At 38.6% G+C, this 16,635-nt stretch overlaps 1 protein-coding gene and 1 long non-coding RNA gene across 2 annotated transcripts; both read right to left on the bottom strand.

The window, feature by feature from the left end:
* Positions 1 to 284: 284 nt before the first annotated feature.
* Positions 285 to 1,845, bottom strand: LOC148866208 (uncharacterized). Its single transcript, XM_088974644.1, has 3 exons — positions 1,541 to 1,845; positions 1,072 to 1,137; positions 285 to 830 (listed from the first exon to the last, which is right to left on the bottom strand). Exons 1-3 carry the CDS (start codon positions 1,712 to 1,714, stop codon positions 300 to 302), a joined length of 771 nt encoding a protein of 256 aa, XP_088830770.1. The 5' UTR covers positions 1,715 to 1,845; the 3' UTR covers positions 285 to 299.
* An 8,237-nt stretch (positions 1,846 to 10,082) lies between these two features.
* LOC148866207 (uncharacterized) lies at positions 10,083 to 11,367 on the bottom strand. The gene is made up of 2 exons (XR_016109145.1): positions 11,070 to 11,367; positions 10,083 to 10,848 (listed from the first exon to the last, which is right to left on the bottom strand). It is a non-coding gene; the product is annotated as an uncharacterized LOC148866207 (long non-coding RNA).
* Positions 11,368 to 16,635: the final 5,268 nt, after the last annotated feature.

The following is a 16,635-nucleotide window of genomic DNA, read 5'->3' as shown; positions in this document are numbered from 1 at the left end:
CAGCCCATTTGCACTATCATGCATTTATAACCAAACTAAGCCTTACTTTATGATCCTATCCATCCATTTAAATAGATGATTCCTAGAGCCGAGTCGAGCTTATATCTGTTGGGCTTGTTTGGTTGATAGAAAATAAGAGAGAAAGAAAAAGTTGAGATGCCCAAACACGTAATCTTTCTGTTTCTCTCTTTCTATCAACCCAAACACAGACCAAGGGTAAGATTGCTAGAATTATAAAGGCGTTTTGAAGACGAGAAAAACAGGTAATATATGACACTAAATAATTTTTCTGAGAATATTCAAACCTCAATTTCACTCTTTTCAAATCCCTGCTGCTTCCTCTGGCCACCCTCATTGTTCCCTACATTCTCTTGCATCTTTGGAGAAGGAAATAAGTGGTGGGTGTTGAGCATATTTTCCTCATTCCTAACATAAACAACTCTAAAGATGTCATACTTGATATCAGGAGAAAAGGGCTCAAGGTAGGGCTTAATGCTCCTTCTAATGTCAGAGGTAAGAAGCCAAGAGTAACAGGAGTGGAGAGACTTCCACACATATAGACAAACCACCCTAGGAAGATCATCACATTTGAAGCAAACCCCTCCAGTGACACCCTCCATCTTCAAGAAGTAAGACTTGAACAATGCGAGACATAAGTAGGAGAGGTCGGCCGAGTCATCGGAGCTCTGCAGCAATGCATTCAAGGATACTGTGTCGCCAGTGGAGAACTTTGCACCTGAGAAACCGTCCTTGGATTCACCTGCATATGCATTGAAGAAGCTGTGGTCCAGCAAGATGGCCATGCTGGATACATCTTGTAACATAGACATCTGCAAACAAAAATGTGGATGTCACAACTCACAACTGGAGAAGTTAACAGAACAGAACAATCTGTTTTTGCAAAAATACAGCTTTTAGTTGTTATCACAAAAACGAGAGAGAGAGAGAGAGAGAGAGAGAGAGAGAGAGAGAGAGAGAGAGAGATTTTGGTTGGCAACATGAATTGAAGCTGTTTTTGAGAACGATTGGGGCTTTATTGATCAAGTTAGATGACACAGATAATCAACTTACTAAAGTAGCATTGAGTAGCTTCTTTTGCTCATCCGACCTCTTCAACCAAGCTCCATACCATACAATCTGAAGTCATCAAAACAATAAAACCTACTAAGATCTACAGCAAGAACAAAGAGGCAAAAGATACATAACCGCTGCAACTCTGAAGAAGTTGCAGATAATTAATGTTTAACTTAAAAGGAATTCAACAACGCCAGTACAGAAAGGGAAACGAAAAGCAAAGGATAAGGGGATTCAGAGAATCAAAGTCAAAGATGAAAACTAATTCTAGAATAAAGAACACAGAAGAGGAAAAGGGAATCAACAATCAAGACTGCCTGCCACAAGCTTTGGAAAGATGCCTCAAAAATCAAAACTAAAAGCTAAAAGGTATAAAGATTTAGTTAGATAGAAAAAGAATGAAAACCCAATTGGAGGAAATATGTGAACAGACCAAAGTTTGGAAATGACAAGGGACGACTCATACCATGTTTCCATGGATGCTCTTGAAGATAGAGCAGTGGGCACAGCCAAGACGCTCGCAGCAAACGGAGAATTGTTTGAGGGCGTCCATGAGATCCTTTATGATGACTACAACTGGTCTGAAAACGAACAAGGAGATATCCAAGTTCTTGTCATTAAACGGCACAAAGCAAGACATCTTCTCTCCTTTTAATTTTCCGGTCTGTGTTCCCAAAAAGACGCAAAATAAATAATAAAAAGCTAAAAGAATAAACAAATGGGTATTTGAAGTTTCGGACAGGGAAATCAAAACGAGTAGTAATTGTTATTCTGGAGCTTGAATTTTCATACAAGGGTTCAATTCCTCATTTCTGGTGTGTTGTAGTCGTCTTTGGCTTCTCAAGATTTGAAAGCAAGAATATAAAAACTCAAATTATATATTTGTCAAGAAAACCAGAGAGAAAACTCGGTAGTCCGTAGTCATTGTGGTATGAATGATAACAGGGAGGGCTGTGGAATCAATGATAAGTTTTCACGTTAATAATAAATTAATTAATGACCCAATGTAAAAGATGCGGGTGCTATGCATTTAAACTCAGGTGTGGAATTTTATCATTGGTTATTCAACGGGAGACATTAGGGGAGGGGATGTGGGACCACCCATTTGATAAGTCGCTTGCCGTTTAAATACAGTTTTACACCGTGGACTTTCCCTTCAATTGGTTTATAAAGAGTGTAAATGGGGACCCATAAGCCCATTTTACACTTTTTTAGGCTCAGATTGGAAGGAGTAGGAATACAATTATGTAGATTTTCAAACATTTATATGTATTTGTACTGTATATATTTGTATTTGTATTCCTTTCAAATCGAGTATGAGTAAAAGTTTAATCTGTTGAAGTATAAATAGAATTGCTAGGTGTATAGCCAAATTCTACCTCTTTTAGTACTTTTATCTCTTTTTCTTGCTTTTGCCATAAAAACAGATCATGGGAAAAGTAAGTCAATTAAATTGAAAATTAAGTAGTATTTAAGGGGCGTTCTTTTTCTAGACTTTGAGAGGGGGAAAAGTTGGTCAATGAAATTCTGATTCTTCTTGACAAAAAATCCTGTGTTCTTTTTATAGATTTGTGTGGGGATCAGGAAAAGTTTATTAAGGTAAGTGATACTCATCTCCTAAGTGGGTAAATAACTTTCTCACATCGGGGGATAGTTGCCAATACATAAATGGGACCAAAATGCCCCTTGTAATAATGAATTTTTATGGCTAAAATGGTCATTGTCTTGTTTGCATGGGAAATAAAAGAACATGAATAAATACACTTACCCGGGTAAGTGTTTCTTTGGGTAAATGCATTTACCCAGATAAGTAATTTACCAAAAAACAAACAGGGCCTTAAGGGGATTTAGGAGTAGTCACAAAGCCTATAACAAAAGGATATTGTAGTTCTCTCACCCTTTATATTATTTTATGGCATTTCCAATTTTCTATAACAATATTTGTGTTGTTTATGTTGCAAACCTCTATAATGTAATTGATTTAATATAATTTTTTCATTACCATAAATCCAAAAAAAATACTATATATATCTCGGTCCTCTCCCTCAAAACTCAAAAGAAAATTCATGGCTCTACCACTGAATATATCCCATAACCTCCCCAACCATGATGTGGGCACCAGATAGGATCTCCTACAAATAGTCAGAGACCCTTAAGCCACATGGCACCTAATCTAAGAGGCAACCCAAATCCAACCCAATTGGTTAGGGCTGGGGTTTTAATAACTCACATTGAGTTTATGATTGACCTCAATCCAACCTAATCTGGCCTTCCTTACACCCCTCAACTGGGATGAATTTGGTCCCCACGCATAGTGGGTAATTTTCTACCGTTTGGCTCGGGAAAGGAAAGTTCCAGATTGCAACAGCTCTGGTTTACTGGTTTTCATGACTTTGAAGAAAAGTCTGAGTCTGCAATTGATGTGTGGAACAGGGACGAAACATGTCCAAAGGCTCGTTTCTAAGAAAGGATTAAAGTGTGAGAAACAATAAACTGTGTCCGGTGTCTGGCTTTATATGATTATTTCAAACATGAGACTAGGGCTGTGTATGGGTCGGATCTCATCACATGGGTCCAAATAGATTGGGTTCGATATATTGTTCCGATTATTAGATTTGACTTGAATATATATATATATTTAGATGTATAATATATTAAGATATAATATTTTTAATAAATTTGTTATAATCGGGTCCATCAGGATTCAGACCTACCCATTGACAGTCCTAGTAAAGACATGATGAGGTATTGTTGTAATTACAGTGTGAGCATTAGATCTGGCCGGCCCAATTTCTTACTGACCCGGTTCAAAATTTTATTGGGTTTAACCAGGGTTTAGCTGATCAAGGGTCAGATGCCGTATAGAGTATAGGCTATGGAGTTGAAGTCTTGGCTCAAGCCTGTCAGCCTGGACTGAGTAGAGATCGACCATGGTCCAGTCCACCGGCCCATATGCTCATAGATTGAATTTGCATCCATGTGTTGGTGGGTCCTACATACAGTGTTTCAGATGTGTGGTGCAAGATGCAATTCTACCTGGTAATAACAGACCTCTGGATGGATGTGTGGGGGGCCCCAGATGACGTATATGGTGGGTGGTCTGGGTTTCAACACATAGATTCTGATCTGATGTAGTAAAGACAAAGAAAGAAGGTTCTTCTCTCTCATCCTGGGTTTCTTTACTAAATCATGTATGTCATGGTGTTCACTTCAGGCCACAAAAATCCATGGCAATGTGCTATACTAACAGGCCTGAAAAGTCCAGAAAAGAAGGGCGACCATTGAATTGTCCTCTCTCTCTCTCTCTCCAGCTTAGAGAGAGAAGAAGGAAAGAAGATATAAAGAAAGTATTATTCCAATCTCATGACTTGCATGCCAAGTACATAATTCTTAGTCTTCTTCTTTGGCAGCTTTCTTATGAGAGGAGAATCCAGAAGTCTCAATATAATCATCAGAAGTTTCTTTAAAATTTATCCCCTCCCCCTCTTAGTTGTGATGAGGGTTGGGGACCTTTTTAAGTCTTATGGTTGGTACTTTTCTTGGTCAATGTTAGGGTTGGTTCTGTTTTGGTCCAGAATGAAGCCCAACAAGTCCAACAAGTGTACCCAAGACTTTCAAATGATAGAGATGGAGTACATCAGCTGGTCAAAAAATTAGAAAATTTGTTAGGGTACCTTAAGATTATGTTTGATTTGAAGGAAAAGGTAAGGAAAAGAAGGAAAATGTAAGAAAACCTATACAATGCTAATTGTAGGTGTACTTCTGCAATAACATACTTGGATGTTCTGCAGACGATCTTCTCCTCTGGCCAAGCTAAGAAGAGTGAAATGGAGAATCTTTCAATTATTGATTTATACCATCACTGGTTGGGTTAGGAAAGTTTTCAAAAGTCTTCTATTCCTTTTAGCAATGATATGCATCAAAAGCAAGAGGAAGAGTTTCTCTTCTTTCATTGACAATATTGGAAAGGAAACTCGGTGGGTGGAAAGCTAACTCCCCTTTCCCATGTAGATCACAAGGTTCTCATAAATTTTGCTTTTGATCAATGTATCATGTGGCGACTATCGGACCATCGGTGCATTTGAATCGAGATCGGGTTAACTGAACATGATGGTTGTGTAGCGGGCCGGGAAATCAATGATAACACCACAACCACTCACTCTCGCATTTAGCATTCATGGCTGATGTGGGGCGTTGTCGTTGGTTCCACAGCTGGCTTCACAGCCACTGCATTTAGCTAATCCAACTTAACCCGAATCTATTAACGCTATCAACAATATCTTCGATATTTGTATATTGTCATTCATGGGAAGATGTTCCTACCGCTATAATGTTTTTTGGGTAGTATGATTTTTCACATCCACCTCAAATCATGCATGGAACAACTTCTCTAAGCCCAAGACTTCAGGTGGTCTAGGCATTTAACTATTTTAAGACATTAAGGATAACAAGTTAACAACCTAGCCTTAGGTATCAAGAATGGGATGGCCTTTATTGAATGATTCATGCTATTTGTGTTACTTTTACATAAACACCTTTAGAAGCTAATTAAGGAAATAATAGCATTCCCTCATTTTGGCGAACAATTCTTTCCACGAGTCAAAAGAGGGGTGGAGATATGGATAAGATGGACATCTTATTTCACCTTGTCGCCAAGGACTAAAGTATCATAATTGAGAATTGTATGGGACAATTCAAATATTGAAATGTATAAATATGGACAGAAAATATGAAATTGCTTGAATATATATTTATATATATTATTCTATAAATGCATTAATAACACTAAATTTAAGGTCAAATAGTTACAAATAATGTATAAATACATAGGAAATGTATAATTTAATGGTATATATAAAAAAATATATTACAATTAATATATCCAAATACATAGATATCATACAATTGTATTAATAATATACCAATTAAGAGTCCAAACACAATTATGCACCTATTATATTTTAATTATTATATCAATTACTCTCTATTTTACTACTTTTGAATTTTTTTTACATTAATAAAAGGTCAACCAAATATTAAATTCTAAAATGTAAATTAAAACATCAATTAATAATTTATAAAAATATATAATATTAAATTAAAATATATTAATTTTGTTAAAATTTCTATGATACATATCATATACAAATTCATAATTTTAATTACTAAAATAAATATTCCATTATTATCATTTTTATTTCTATAATTTTTTTGAAATAAAAAAAAAAAAACATTTTTTGATATAAATGTAGTTAGTAGATTTGATAGACTCAATTTAATATTATATTCTTGAACAATTTGTAAATATTTTATAATTTTGTAAATAATAAATATATTTTAATATACATATCACGTGCAAATTTATAAATTTTAAGTATTAAAATAATTATTCTATTATCAATATTTATACATGTAATTTCTTGAGATTAAAATCATCTTTTGATTTTAATGTGGATTTGATAGATTATTTTTTCCATTAATTTATAAAATCTTTCTACATTAAGAAGATTAAGGGGCTGTTCAATGTTGTGCTTCAATAAAACGTGGAGCGCCACATTTCAATCTGTTAGGCCCCACTATGGAGTGGTTGAAATCCCACCACTCTTTGAAGACATTATGCACTACTGTGTGGGCAATGTGGTGTGTTGATGGCTTTTATTAAACAAAATTTTCTATAAAATAACTTGAGAATTTATTACAAGACTTTATGTGAAAATTTTGAACTAGTGTAGCATGAATTGGTCCATGACATTTAAACATAGAAAATAAATTTCTAGATGGCCCGATTCATTCCACCTTGTAATGTAAACCGGATTGAAATGAGCTAAGGCCATGTTTGGGAGTGCTTATGTTAAAAATAAGTGCTTAAAAACAAGTGATTCTTTGAATAAGTACTTATTTGCATTTGGCACCCAGTTTTTTCAAGTGATTTTATATTGGGTGTTTGGTGGTCTTTTTCTCCAATAAGCACTTGTGACTCTTGTCCTTCATTTTCTTTCAAAATTTCAAAATATCCAATCCAAAGTGAATAAATAAAAGTACTTTGATAGAAGTGCTTTTGTAAAAGTATTCATAAAAGTATTTTCATAAATGTACTTCTATAAAGTGTTTTTGTAGAAGTACTGTAAAAGTGCTTTTATAAAAGTACTTTCGTAAGTGCTTTTATAAAAGTACTTTCATAAAAACACTTGTAAAAGTACTTTTATAAAAGTGCTTTCGTAAAATTACATTTATAAAAGTGCTTTTATAAAAATACTTTATTAGAAACACTTTTATAAAAGTATTTTTATAAAAGTGCTTTTGTAAAAGTACATTTATAAAAGTGCTTTTGTAAAAGTACATTTATAAAAGTGATTTTATAAAAGTGCTTTTGTAAAAGTGTTTTCGTAAAAGTAACAATATTGTAACTAAAAGTAATAATATTGAAAGGGTATAATTGGTATTCTAAAAATTTATCAAGGACAATTTTGGAGAAAAAATATGAATAAGTACTTATTGTATGAGCACTTAAAGCAAGCTGGAAATTTGGGCTTAAAAAATAAACCCTTGCTCTTAAAATAAACACTTATTTCGGGCTTATTTTCCAAGCAACAATAAGTGCTTAATTGTATGATCTCCATCCAAATAAACACTTATTTCGAATAAACACTTATTTAAGCACTCCCAAATATGACCTAAGTCTCAAACAAACACTTTTTCTTTTACCATGACATGGATCAGAATGAACTAAACCACAATATTATCAAATGAACCACACTGCTAAACAAGTCAATTCATCTCTATTTGCTCATTGAAACTGAAGCATATGCTTTTCTAAGAATCAAGTTTGGGAAAAACTTAAAGTCACAAAATATCATATTGGGAAGGAGATGCTAGAGTGATTACTTAAGCCTAGTCCAAACGGCACTCATTTCTTCGTTTCTCAAATTCTGAGATTTAGTATGTGTTTATGTATAGGGACGCCAACTGTGTGGCCCATTTATTAGCTAATGCACTAAATGCATTGATCCATCTAAACGTTGTTGATGTTGATGATGAACGAAACTGCTTTCAGGTCTATTCAGAAAAAAAAAAAAAAAAAGTTAAAATTATAGGGGTGCCATGACACTTAGGCCATGTTTGGTAACACTTATGGGGTGTTCTGTTGTTTGGTTAAGACATTGTGTGAATTCAACCAAACAACAAAATATGATTCTATATTACACACATATACCATGTATGTATCCAAACTCGAATCGACTTCAGTTAGTGCAATGCTCGTTTTAACAACCTTTATAACCTTGCATTTTTTTTTATAAATACCTTTACAACCTTGGGAATATCTCCATACTCGTGTGCTTTATTTCATGGAAAGATATTCCTATTGCAAGGTTGCAAGAGATTGTTCAAACGGTATGAATACAGGTTTGCATTGACCAAAGCCGGATTCATCCAAACTGTAAATCAAGTTTAAAAATCAATTAATTAAACTTTAGGCCATGTTTGATATCATGGTGTTCTGTACCCATTGTTCTTCTGTATCCAAAATCAAGAAAAACATTGTGGGCACAGACCACAATTGTTTATTCTAGTTTATACCACAAATGTTTATTCTAGTTTATTATACAGTGCCACATAGGCTAAGCGTAAAGGCAACAAATGAAACATCAAAATAATGTTTCCTCCAAAATTGAGTTTCACTTAACCCAAGATTAAAAAAAGTACAAAATGTCTGTACCCTATCAGCCTATCAAACAAGATTCAAGTAAAATTGATGTTCCCAATGCACAGATGGATCGTGTTGTGGGGCATGTGTGGGGTGTGCTTTGTGTGAGAGGGGGATGGCCTATCCCATTGTATAGCTCCATGAAACAAAAAATGGATTTTGGCTTTAATAATCTTTGAACTTTGCAAAAAGGCCAATTTTGCCACTAAAGAATTTAAAGAACCATTTTAGACCTCAAATTAAGTTGAAGAGGCCAACATTAGCCAAAAACACACGATGTTATAATGAATAAAATATTAAGAAATGCTAACATGACATTGTTCAACTCAAAAACTAAAATACTACAAGTGAATCCCACTGAATAAAATAAAAAATGTTTAATGTATAAATTAATAAATTTTGAAAATAATATATAAGTGAGTTCCACTTAAAATTTCCTCCTTTAAGAAAAAAATAATAAGTGAATTCCCCTTAAAATTACATGTGGATCCCACTTAAAATTTCCTCTTTTAATTGAAAAATAATTAGTGAGTCCCACTTGAAATTTCCTTCACACTTGAAATTATATATAGGCCCCACTTAAAGTTTCCTCTTCAATAGCTCTCTCTCTGACACACACACACTTATCTACCCTACGTAAAGGAGGGAAAGTGTTAACACTACAAGGGAAGAGCAAAAAGAAGGAAGGCAGAGCTCAAAGCTTGAAAGAACATTTATAGAGGCATCTGACAAAGGTCGTGGCTCGACAATTAAAACACCACCGAAGAGGCTACTATGGCTTGCGACCAGGCAACCAAGAGAATCCAAGGTAACAAAGTGATGCTCAACTTCTCTAAAAAGAAATCGTTATCAGTTTCATGACCACAACAACAAGAAATAGAGAATTTAAAGTTGCAATTTTACCTTTGAAAAATTGATAAGGGAAATTTTGAAAAATAAATCAAATTCAGAAAAGAGATTGAAAGCACTTGAGGTAGCAATTGATATGAATGGAAATTTTGAAAAATAAACATTTTGGTCAATAGTAACTACAAGGGTATTTTGAACATTTCTGTGCTTCTTGTTAAAGGATTTTAATAAAGGGGGTCTACTTACAACTTTGCAAGTGTGTCAAAAAGTTTAGGAGAACTCATTGCAAATACCAAACTTCAGGGGAGGTGTCAGCAATAGTGAAAAACTTAAGGAGGTTTTAGCAATTTATCATTTTTTTGGACAAAGAAGAAGCAACTTCAGATATTATAGATAGAACTTGGTAAGGGATAGATCATTGTAACTGGCTACTATCTGGCTTTTACATGCAAAATGAGCAAGAATATGAGCATCTTTGTTCTTTTCCCTATTCACATGATCAAAAAGAGATATTCACTGCTTAGAAAGAAAGGGGAAAAAAAAAGAAAGAAAAGTAATCACAAAACACATTACTGATTTGTTAGCAGTATTGCATGTATTTCCCCAGAACTCTTTGAATTTATAGGCCCATTGTAGCATATTTTCATATATCTTCTATGCATCCTTTTTCTGAAGTCGGTTACTATTACTGAAGCTCATTGATTTGAGGCCCCTGCATTGGTTTCCCTTCCCATCCAACAACATTCTTGACCCTGCGCGTTGTTGATCCAAATCCAATTGCATTGTTTTCAGACTTACATATGGATTTCTCAGATTTCTTGGCAATCCTAAAAGCCAGTGTTTTCAATGGGACTGTAATGTCAAGAGGCTGAATTACTTCCTTTAATTCATGCCACTCAAGATCTTCAAAATCACCATCAATGTATACCACCCTGTACCAACCCGTTTCCCTGTCAAACCTCGTCACTGACCCATAATAGAACTGCTCACCAAACAGCTTTCGAACTTCCCTACCTTCCAACCATTCACCGAAACCAATGTCTCGTTTTGGTTCTACATCATGTGAACTATCAGAATTGGGGACAGTGTTTTCGCTCTGAGTTACATTTGGTACCCCATTGATAACAACAGCAGGTTCTCCAGGTATCTCATAAATACTCGCAGATGACAAAAGTGAATCTTCTGGTTCCTTCTCTTTGTATGCCTTCTCCATTTCCTTCCTTCACAAGAATACACAATCTGAAATAATTCAATTAATGGCAAAACAATTCCATGTCCCCATTTTAATTGATTCGAATGAAAATAGTAAAAGGTAAAAACAAGCAGGAGAGGCGTAAAACCCTAGAACGTGGATATATAATTGAAGTTTGCAAGGTATAAGTTGAGACATAGTAGTAATTAGCAGTTCGGAAAAACAAAATACAAGAAATGAGAGACGAACTGCTATCGGTATTGCTCTAACCAAGCTACCGTCCTGGAGCCTCAAAAGGAGGCTTGCGGTTGCTTCGTTCGATGTGAACTGGTTCTTGCGATGGTTTGATGAACCAGAGGTCTGCTTCCCTGCTCTGTTCTGTTCGGTTGGGAAATGAGCGCGATGGGTGAAGAAGATTGGGAGGTGGGGGAAAGAAAGAGAGAGAGAGAGATGAGAGGTGGTGGCGAGCTCTGCTCGATCAACCTTTTCTGGTCTATGGTTCTAACCCTAATCCTGACATCAGAATGACCGAAGACAACCCAAAACCAACTCTTTTTGTTGGGTTCTTTGACCAGTTAATGGGTCGGACTCGGAATTGGCTTTTGCCAAAATTTGAAAAGGCCCGGCTTGAAGCCCAGGCCCGATATAGTGTAAAGGGTAAATTATAAAGACCCCCGCTGTAATATGGGACCCTCCTATATTTTATTTTGTGACAAAAATCCCCCTATATTATGACCGTAAAACAAATAGGTATGCAGCGGCAGCGGACTGCTGTTGAAGTCCTGCCTCTCTCTCTTCTTTCCCTTTTCCTTTTTCTCCTCTCCTTTCTTCTTTCCCTTTCCCTTTCCCTTTTTCTCCACTCCTTTCTTCTTTCCGTTCCTTATAGATGGAGAGAGAGAGAGAGGGTAAACTAATAATATAGTGAGATTTCCATGGTTTCTGCATGCATGTTCGGATCATTACAAAAAGCTGCAACTAGTGGACATAACTGAACCCTACTCACCACTAGGCAAAGTCTCCGTTTCCATGAAATCCTTCTCCAAGAAGAACTCCGAGTTCGGTCTATCCAATCGACTATCAACAAACAATCCCCTCTTGGTCTGGGAGACTCCAAGACCAAAGTTCCAGTCAAGTCAGGCCACCTTCTTGGAACATCCAACTATATTATCCAAATCGGACTGGGCACACCAAAACAAGATTTCTGGGTGAACATCGACACCGGAAGCAGCTTGAGTTGGGTCCGATGCCAATCCCGCCTGAATCAGTGCCCAACCCAGAAAACCCAGTTCCAAAATTACAGTTCAACCTCTTATCAACAGCTCCAGAAGCAAAAGCAGGAAAGAGGCCTCTAGCAGCACACATGCTCAGCTAGCACAGAAGATGCCCAGCTAAATTAACGCATGCTCAACTGGGAACTTGTTTGATGGGTTCTGTTTAATCCATTTCACCATCCCACCAAAAGAAAAGGACAAAGAAAAAATTATCCGCCTTCCTGCTAAAAAAGATAAGTCACAAAAGCAATTAATACAGGTTGGTCCACTGGATTTCATCTGCAAACTGCGTATCTGATTTGGTTTGCTTGCTTTCAGACCAACCTGCTTATTGTGTCCCAATCAATGACGTGCACTGAGGAGTCATTGCTCCCAATTCAGGTGGGGTTTAAGTAATTCGATATGCTGGGTTGTTGGTTCTGTAAACCGTAAATTGTTAAGCCTCTACCCCGTTTGCTCGAGATCCGGCCTGAACCTGTTTTCAACCATGTTCTCTGATAAATTGTGGTCCACCAGAAATAAAACCTGCATAAACAATTCAAGACGCTGTTTTGCTTCTCGATTTCAAAACCGTCTTCTTTAATTCTTAGTTGAGAGTTGTTATTGGAATGTTCAGAAAGTGAGAGTGTGAAAGAAATATTTATAATTTGCAAGGAAGGGAAAATAGAGGAAATCGGAAAGAAGAAAGGGGAGGAGAGAAAGGGTAAGGGGAAGAAGAGAGATCGAGGGTAAGGGGAAATATTTATATTTATATAACTAATTAATATAAATAATTTATATTAATATAACTACATATTAGTTAACATTTCATCTATAATTTACACAAATTAAAATTACAATTAATTATTATAAAATAATACTAAAATTAAATATTAACATATGATCACAGTAAGTTAAGTGTTAATATTCATACTAATATTAGTAATTATATAAAACTTAATTAAATGTTAAAATTTAGTAATTTAAAATTAATTATTATATTTTCGTAGAAACATTAATTATTCTTGATCTAAAATCCATTTAAATGTCATTTATAATAATTACATACAACTTAAGTTCTAAAATTAAAAATATTTTAAATTAATCATAGACAAAGAAGTTACCTAAAAATAATGTTTGGATAGATAGGGAGTAGCTCTACCCAAATGAGAATGTGAGAAGACTTCTACTTCAATTTCATTTAATAAAATTCGTGCATCGCATGGGTCCCAAATTAATCAAATGTAATATGACTTCTACTCACTTGGTTCAATAGGTTTCAAACACTTCAGAAGTTGCAAGTTTTTTAAGCCTTAAAAGGTATAATTTTGGTTAAGCAGAATCAAATCCACCAAGTTTCAAAGGTTTTAAAGTTCTCAACTATGAATGAAAACTTTTAGGTTATCTTGTAAACGTTTTAGACTTTCAATGGTTCAGATTTTCATGCAAGATTGCAAATGCTTCCTGATGAAGGATGGTTTGTCCCGACCTTACAGTTATGCGACACGTGGCAAAAGCAACAGCTCGACACAAAAGCAAGTCTAAGGCGTTTTCACCAAGGGGAGAAAAGCAAGTCTAAGGCGTTTTCACCAAGGGGCCCGAACTCACCCTTGGCCCCAAACTGGAATCCACTGTACTGGCCTGCCTTGCAACAGTTCGGGACATACCTCGCTGAACTGACCTACCTGGTAACAGCTCGGGATACACCTCGCCGAACTAGCCTGCCTTGTGTAACAGCCCGGGATACCCCTCGCCGAACTGACCTGCCCTATACATACCTCCGAACTCAAGACTTTGCCTCGCTCACCACTCCACATCACCTTCAGGGCACCAAAACCAAACAAATCGTACTATGCCTGACACTGAGGAAGTCTGTTCCTAAGGGCGCCGCACCTAACTGACTTGGGATCTGACGCTTGACGGCCGCACTCTAAACGGCCGCCTGCCACCACCACCTGACACCACCATCTCCAGTTAGAGAGACGATTAGGTAGTGACGGTTCTGTCCCAGTAGAAAGGACGACGGCCGAATTGACAGACATAAGGGTAATCATACCCGACCTGACAAGAGCCTCAGAGCGAGTGCGCGAAGTGATTATAAGAGCCCCCTACCCCCAACGAACAAGGTATGTGAACTTTGCGCCATCTGGTCTACACTTTGCCTTTGAGAGATTACTGACTTGAGCTTCGGAGTTATCACACCGGGTTCCCCCCAGAGTTCTCTCATTTTTCCCATTTCAGGCTCCCCGACGCTCCAGCTCAGAGGCGAGTTGTTGACAGCTAAGACCGACCAGATTGCGCTCCATCAATTGGCGCCGTCTATGGGAACGCTTCTAAAAGCCTCCCTCTAAATCTCTTTTACCTACCCTTCTTTCAAAAACTCCAACACCCACTCCAACACCGAAATGGCCTCCTCCAGCAGTGCCAGACGTGGAACCAAAACAGCCACTACCGGAGAGCAACTTCATACTCTGGCAGTGTGCATTGGGCAGTTCACCATCCCCCTTTCAATGGATGGGATCCCAAGTTTGAATGTGCCACATGCGGTGGCACCTCTGAACACTCCCTCGCTGAACATCCCTCTCCCACTCCCCATCGAAACGAACTTCGCGGAACCAACTGCTGTCCCACTGGCAGCCCACCAAAACCAGATAGATGATCTGATGCAATGCATGCGGGCAATGCAGGCCCAAATGCAGCAATTCCAGCAGCACCAACTCCAGCAACACCAGGTGTTGCACCACCTCTCCCAACACCATTATCAACAACAATTCCCTCAGCTACCCTTGAACCAGCCACTCCCCCCCCGGCACCCTGTTTCAAAGCCGGTCAAGGCCTCCCCCCAAGGTGGACGACCTCACCAAAGAGAGGCTTCCCGACCGTAGAACCCCCCTAACAGTCAGGCCTCATCCCCGGGCCAGAAGCAAAGAAAGATCACCTCCGCCTCGCAGCCCACGGGTGGGTCAAGAACCTCGCCAACAAAGTCACCTCGGCGCTCCAAGCCCGAGTTCCCACTCATGGAGAACCGCTTCAGTGCCTTAGCAGCATGCCAGCAATCCGAGCCCATCGAGCTCAGCAACACAGAGGCAAGCAGTGCCAGCACCAGGCCCAATCAAAGAAGGCACCGGCGAAGTCCCGAACTGCTACTCGCGTGCTACCCAAGCTCAGAGGCAAGGAAGAAACAAGCTCGGGCGAGGTAAAAACCATCCCCATTCTCTCAGTTCCTTCCCCCCTTTCAGCAAAACTTTTAGCAGTCCCCTTGCCTAGAGATTTCAAACTCCCTTTCTCTGGACAAGTATGATGGGTCCTTTGACCCCAACGACCACGTCGACGCGTTTCAGTCGCAAATGCACCTCGCTAGGGCAAGCGAGTCATGCATGTGCATGGCCTTCACCACCACCTTCAGAGGGGTGGTCCCCACCTGGTACCGGAACCTAGCTTCCGGGTCAATAAAAAGCTGGCCCCAGTTCGTGCAGACCTTCACTGTGTACTTTGTTACCAGCAAAAGGTGTCCAAAAACCGAGGAAAGTATATTCGGGGTGATCCAAAGAGAGGGAGAACCCATCCGGAGCTACATCAAACGGTTCAATGAAGCATGTTTGCAGATCCCTCGGTTAGACCCCGCGGTACAGCTCACCGTGGCCAAAAGAGGAGTGACTCACAAAGAGTTCAAATGGCACATGGTAGCCAGCCAGCCAGCCACCATGGCCGACTTCCTCAAGCTCGCGGACAAGTTTATGAGAACAGAGGAAGAGATCGACCAGAGAAACGAAAGTGGCCACCTCACCTGAAGAGCAACCCCAACGAGAGGAACAAAAATTTATATTGTAGTTTTCATAAAGATCATGGTCATAGCACTGAGCAATTTAATAATCTCTGCAACGAGATAGAAGGACTCATCCGTCGCGGGTACCTAAGAAATTTTGTACATTATGACAATAGTAATAAAGCAGGTCAGCAAGGGGAACACGAGAAGGATGTCCCCGAGCCGAGCAATAGACCGGCCGAAACCTTGCAGCGACCTCCCCTAGAAGAAAGGCCAGTCCAGGGAACAATCCACGTGATAGTGGGCAGTTCGGTGGTGGCAGGATGCACTTCGGTGGCATCAAGGACGTCAGTTCGCGAAGCAGCCCGAGAGGAGCAGAACCCTCCCAAGAGGCCGAAGAAGGAAGAACCGATCTTTTTTACAGAAGACGACGCGCGAGGTGTTCATTACCCCCACGACGACGCGCTCGTCATAAAGCTAAGGATCAGTGACTTCGAAGTCTGGCGCGTACTGGTAGACTCAGGCAGTTCGACGGACATACTATTCAAATCGGCGTTCGACCAGTTGCAGTTGCAAAAAAGCGATTTGAAACCCGCTCACATTCCTCTGGTAGGCTTCAGCGTGGTAAGACTCAACCATGATTTCCTGGTGGTCGCCACCCCCTCCCCATACAACGCCATAATAGGGGGACCAATTACGCATATTCTGCGTGCAGTGGTCTCCACCTATTATCTAGCAATGAAGTTCCCCACAGACTTCGGTGTGGGGGTAGCGCGGGGCGACCAACTTGAGTCTCGTA

Source organism: Nelumbo lutea, chromosome 3 (genome assembly GCF_056320005.1).
Source record: "Nelumbo lutea isolate HS-2025 chromosome 3, American lotus-T2T, whole genome shotgun sequence".
NCBI classification, from domain to species: Eukaryota; Viridiplantae; Streptophyta; class Magnoliopsida; order Proteales; family Nelumbonaceae; genus Nelumbo; species Nelumbo lutea.
This window is presented reverse-complemented; position numbering and strand designations above follow the sequence as displayed.

Coding starts and splice junctions, on each gene's coding strand:
- LOC148866208 (XM_088974644.1), bottom strand. CDS start 1,714: ATGTCTTGCTTTGTGCCGTTTAATGACAAGAACTTGGATATCTCCTTG. Junction 1,138..1,540: donor AGAGCATCCATGGAAACATG/GTATGAGTCGTC, acceptor TGATGACTTCAG/ATTGTATGGTATGGAGCTTG. Junction 831..1,071: donor AGCTACTCAATGCTACTTTA/GTAAGTTGATTA, acceptor TTTTGTTTGCAG/ATGTCTATGTTACAAGATGT.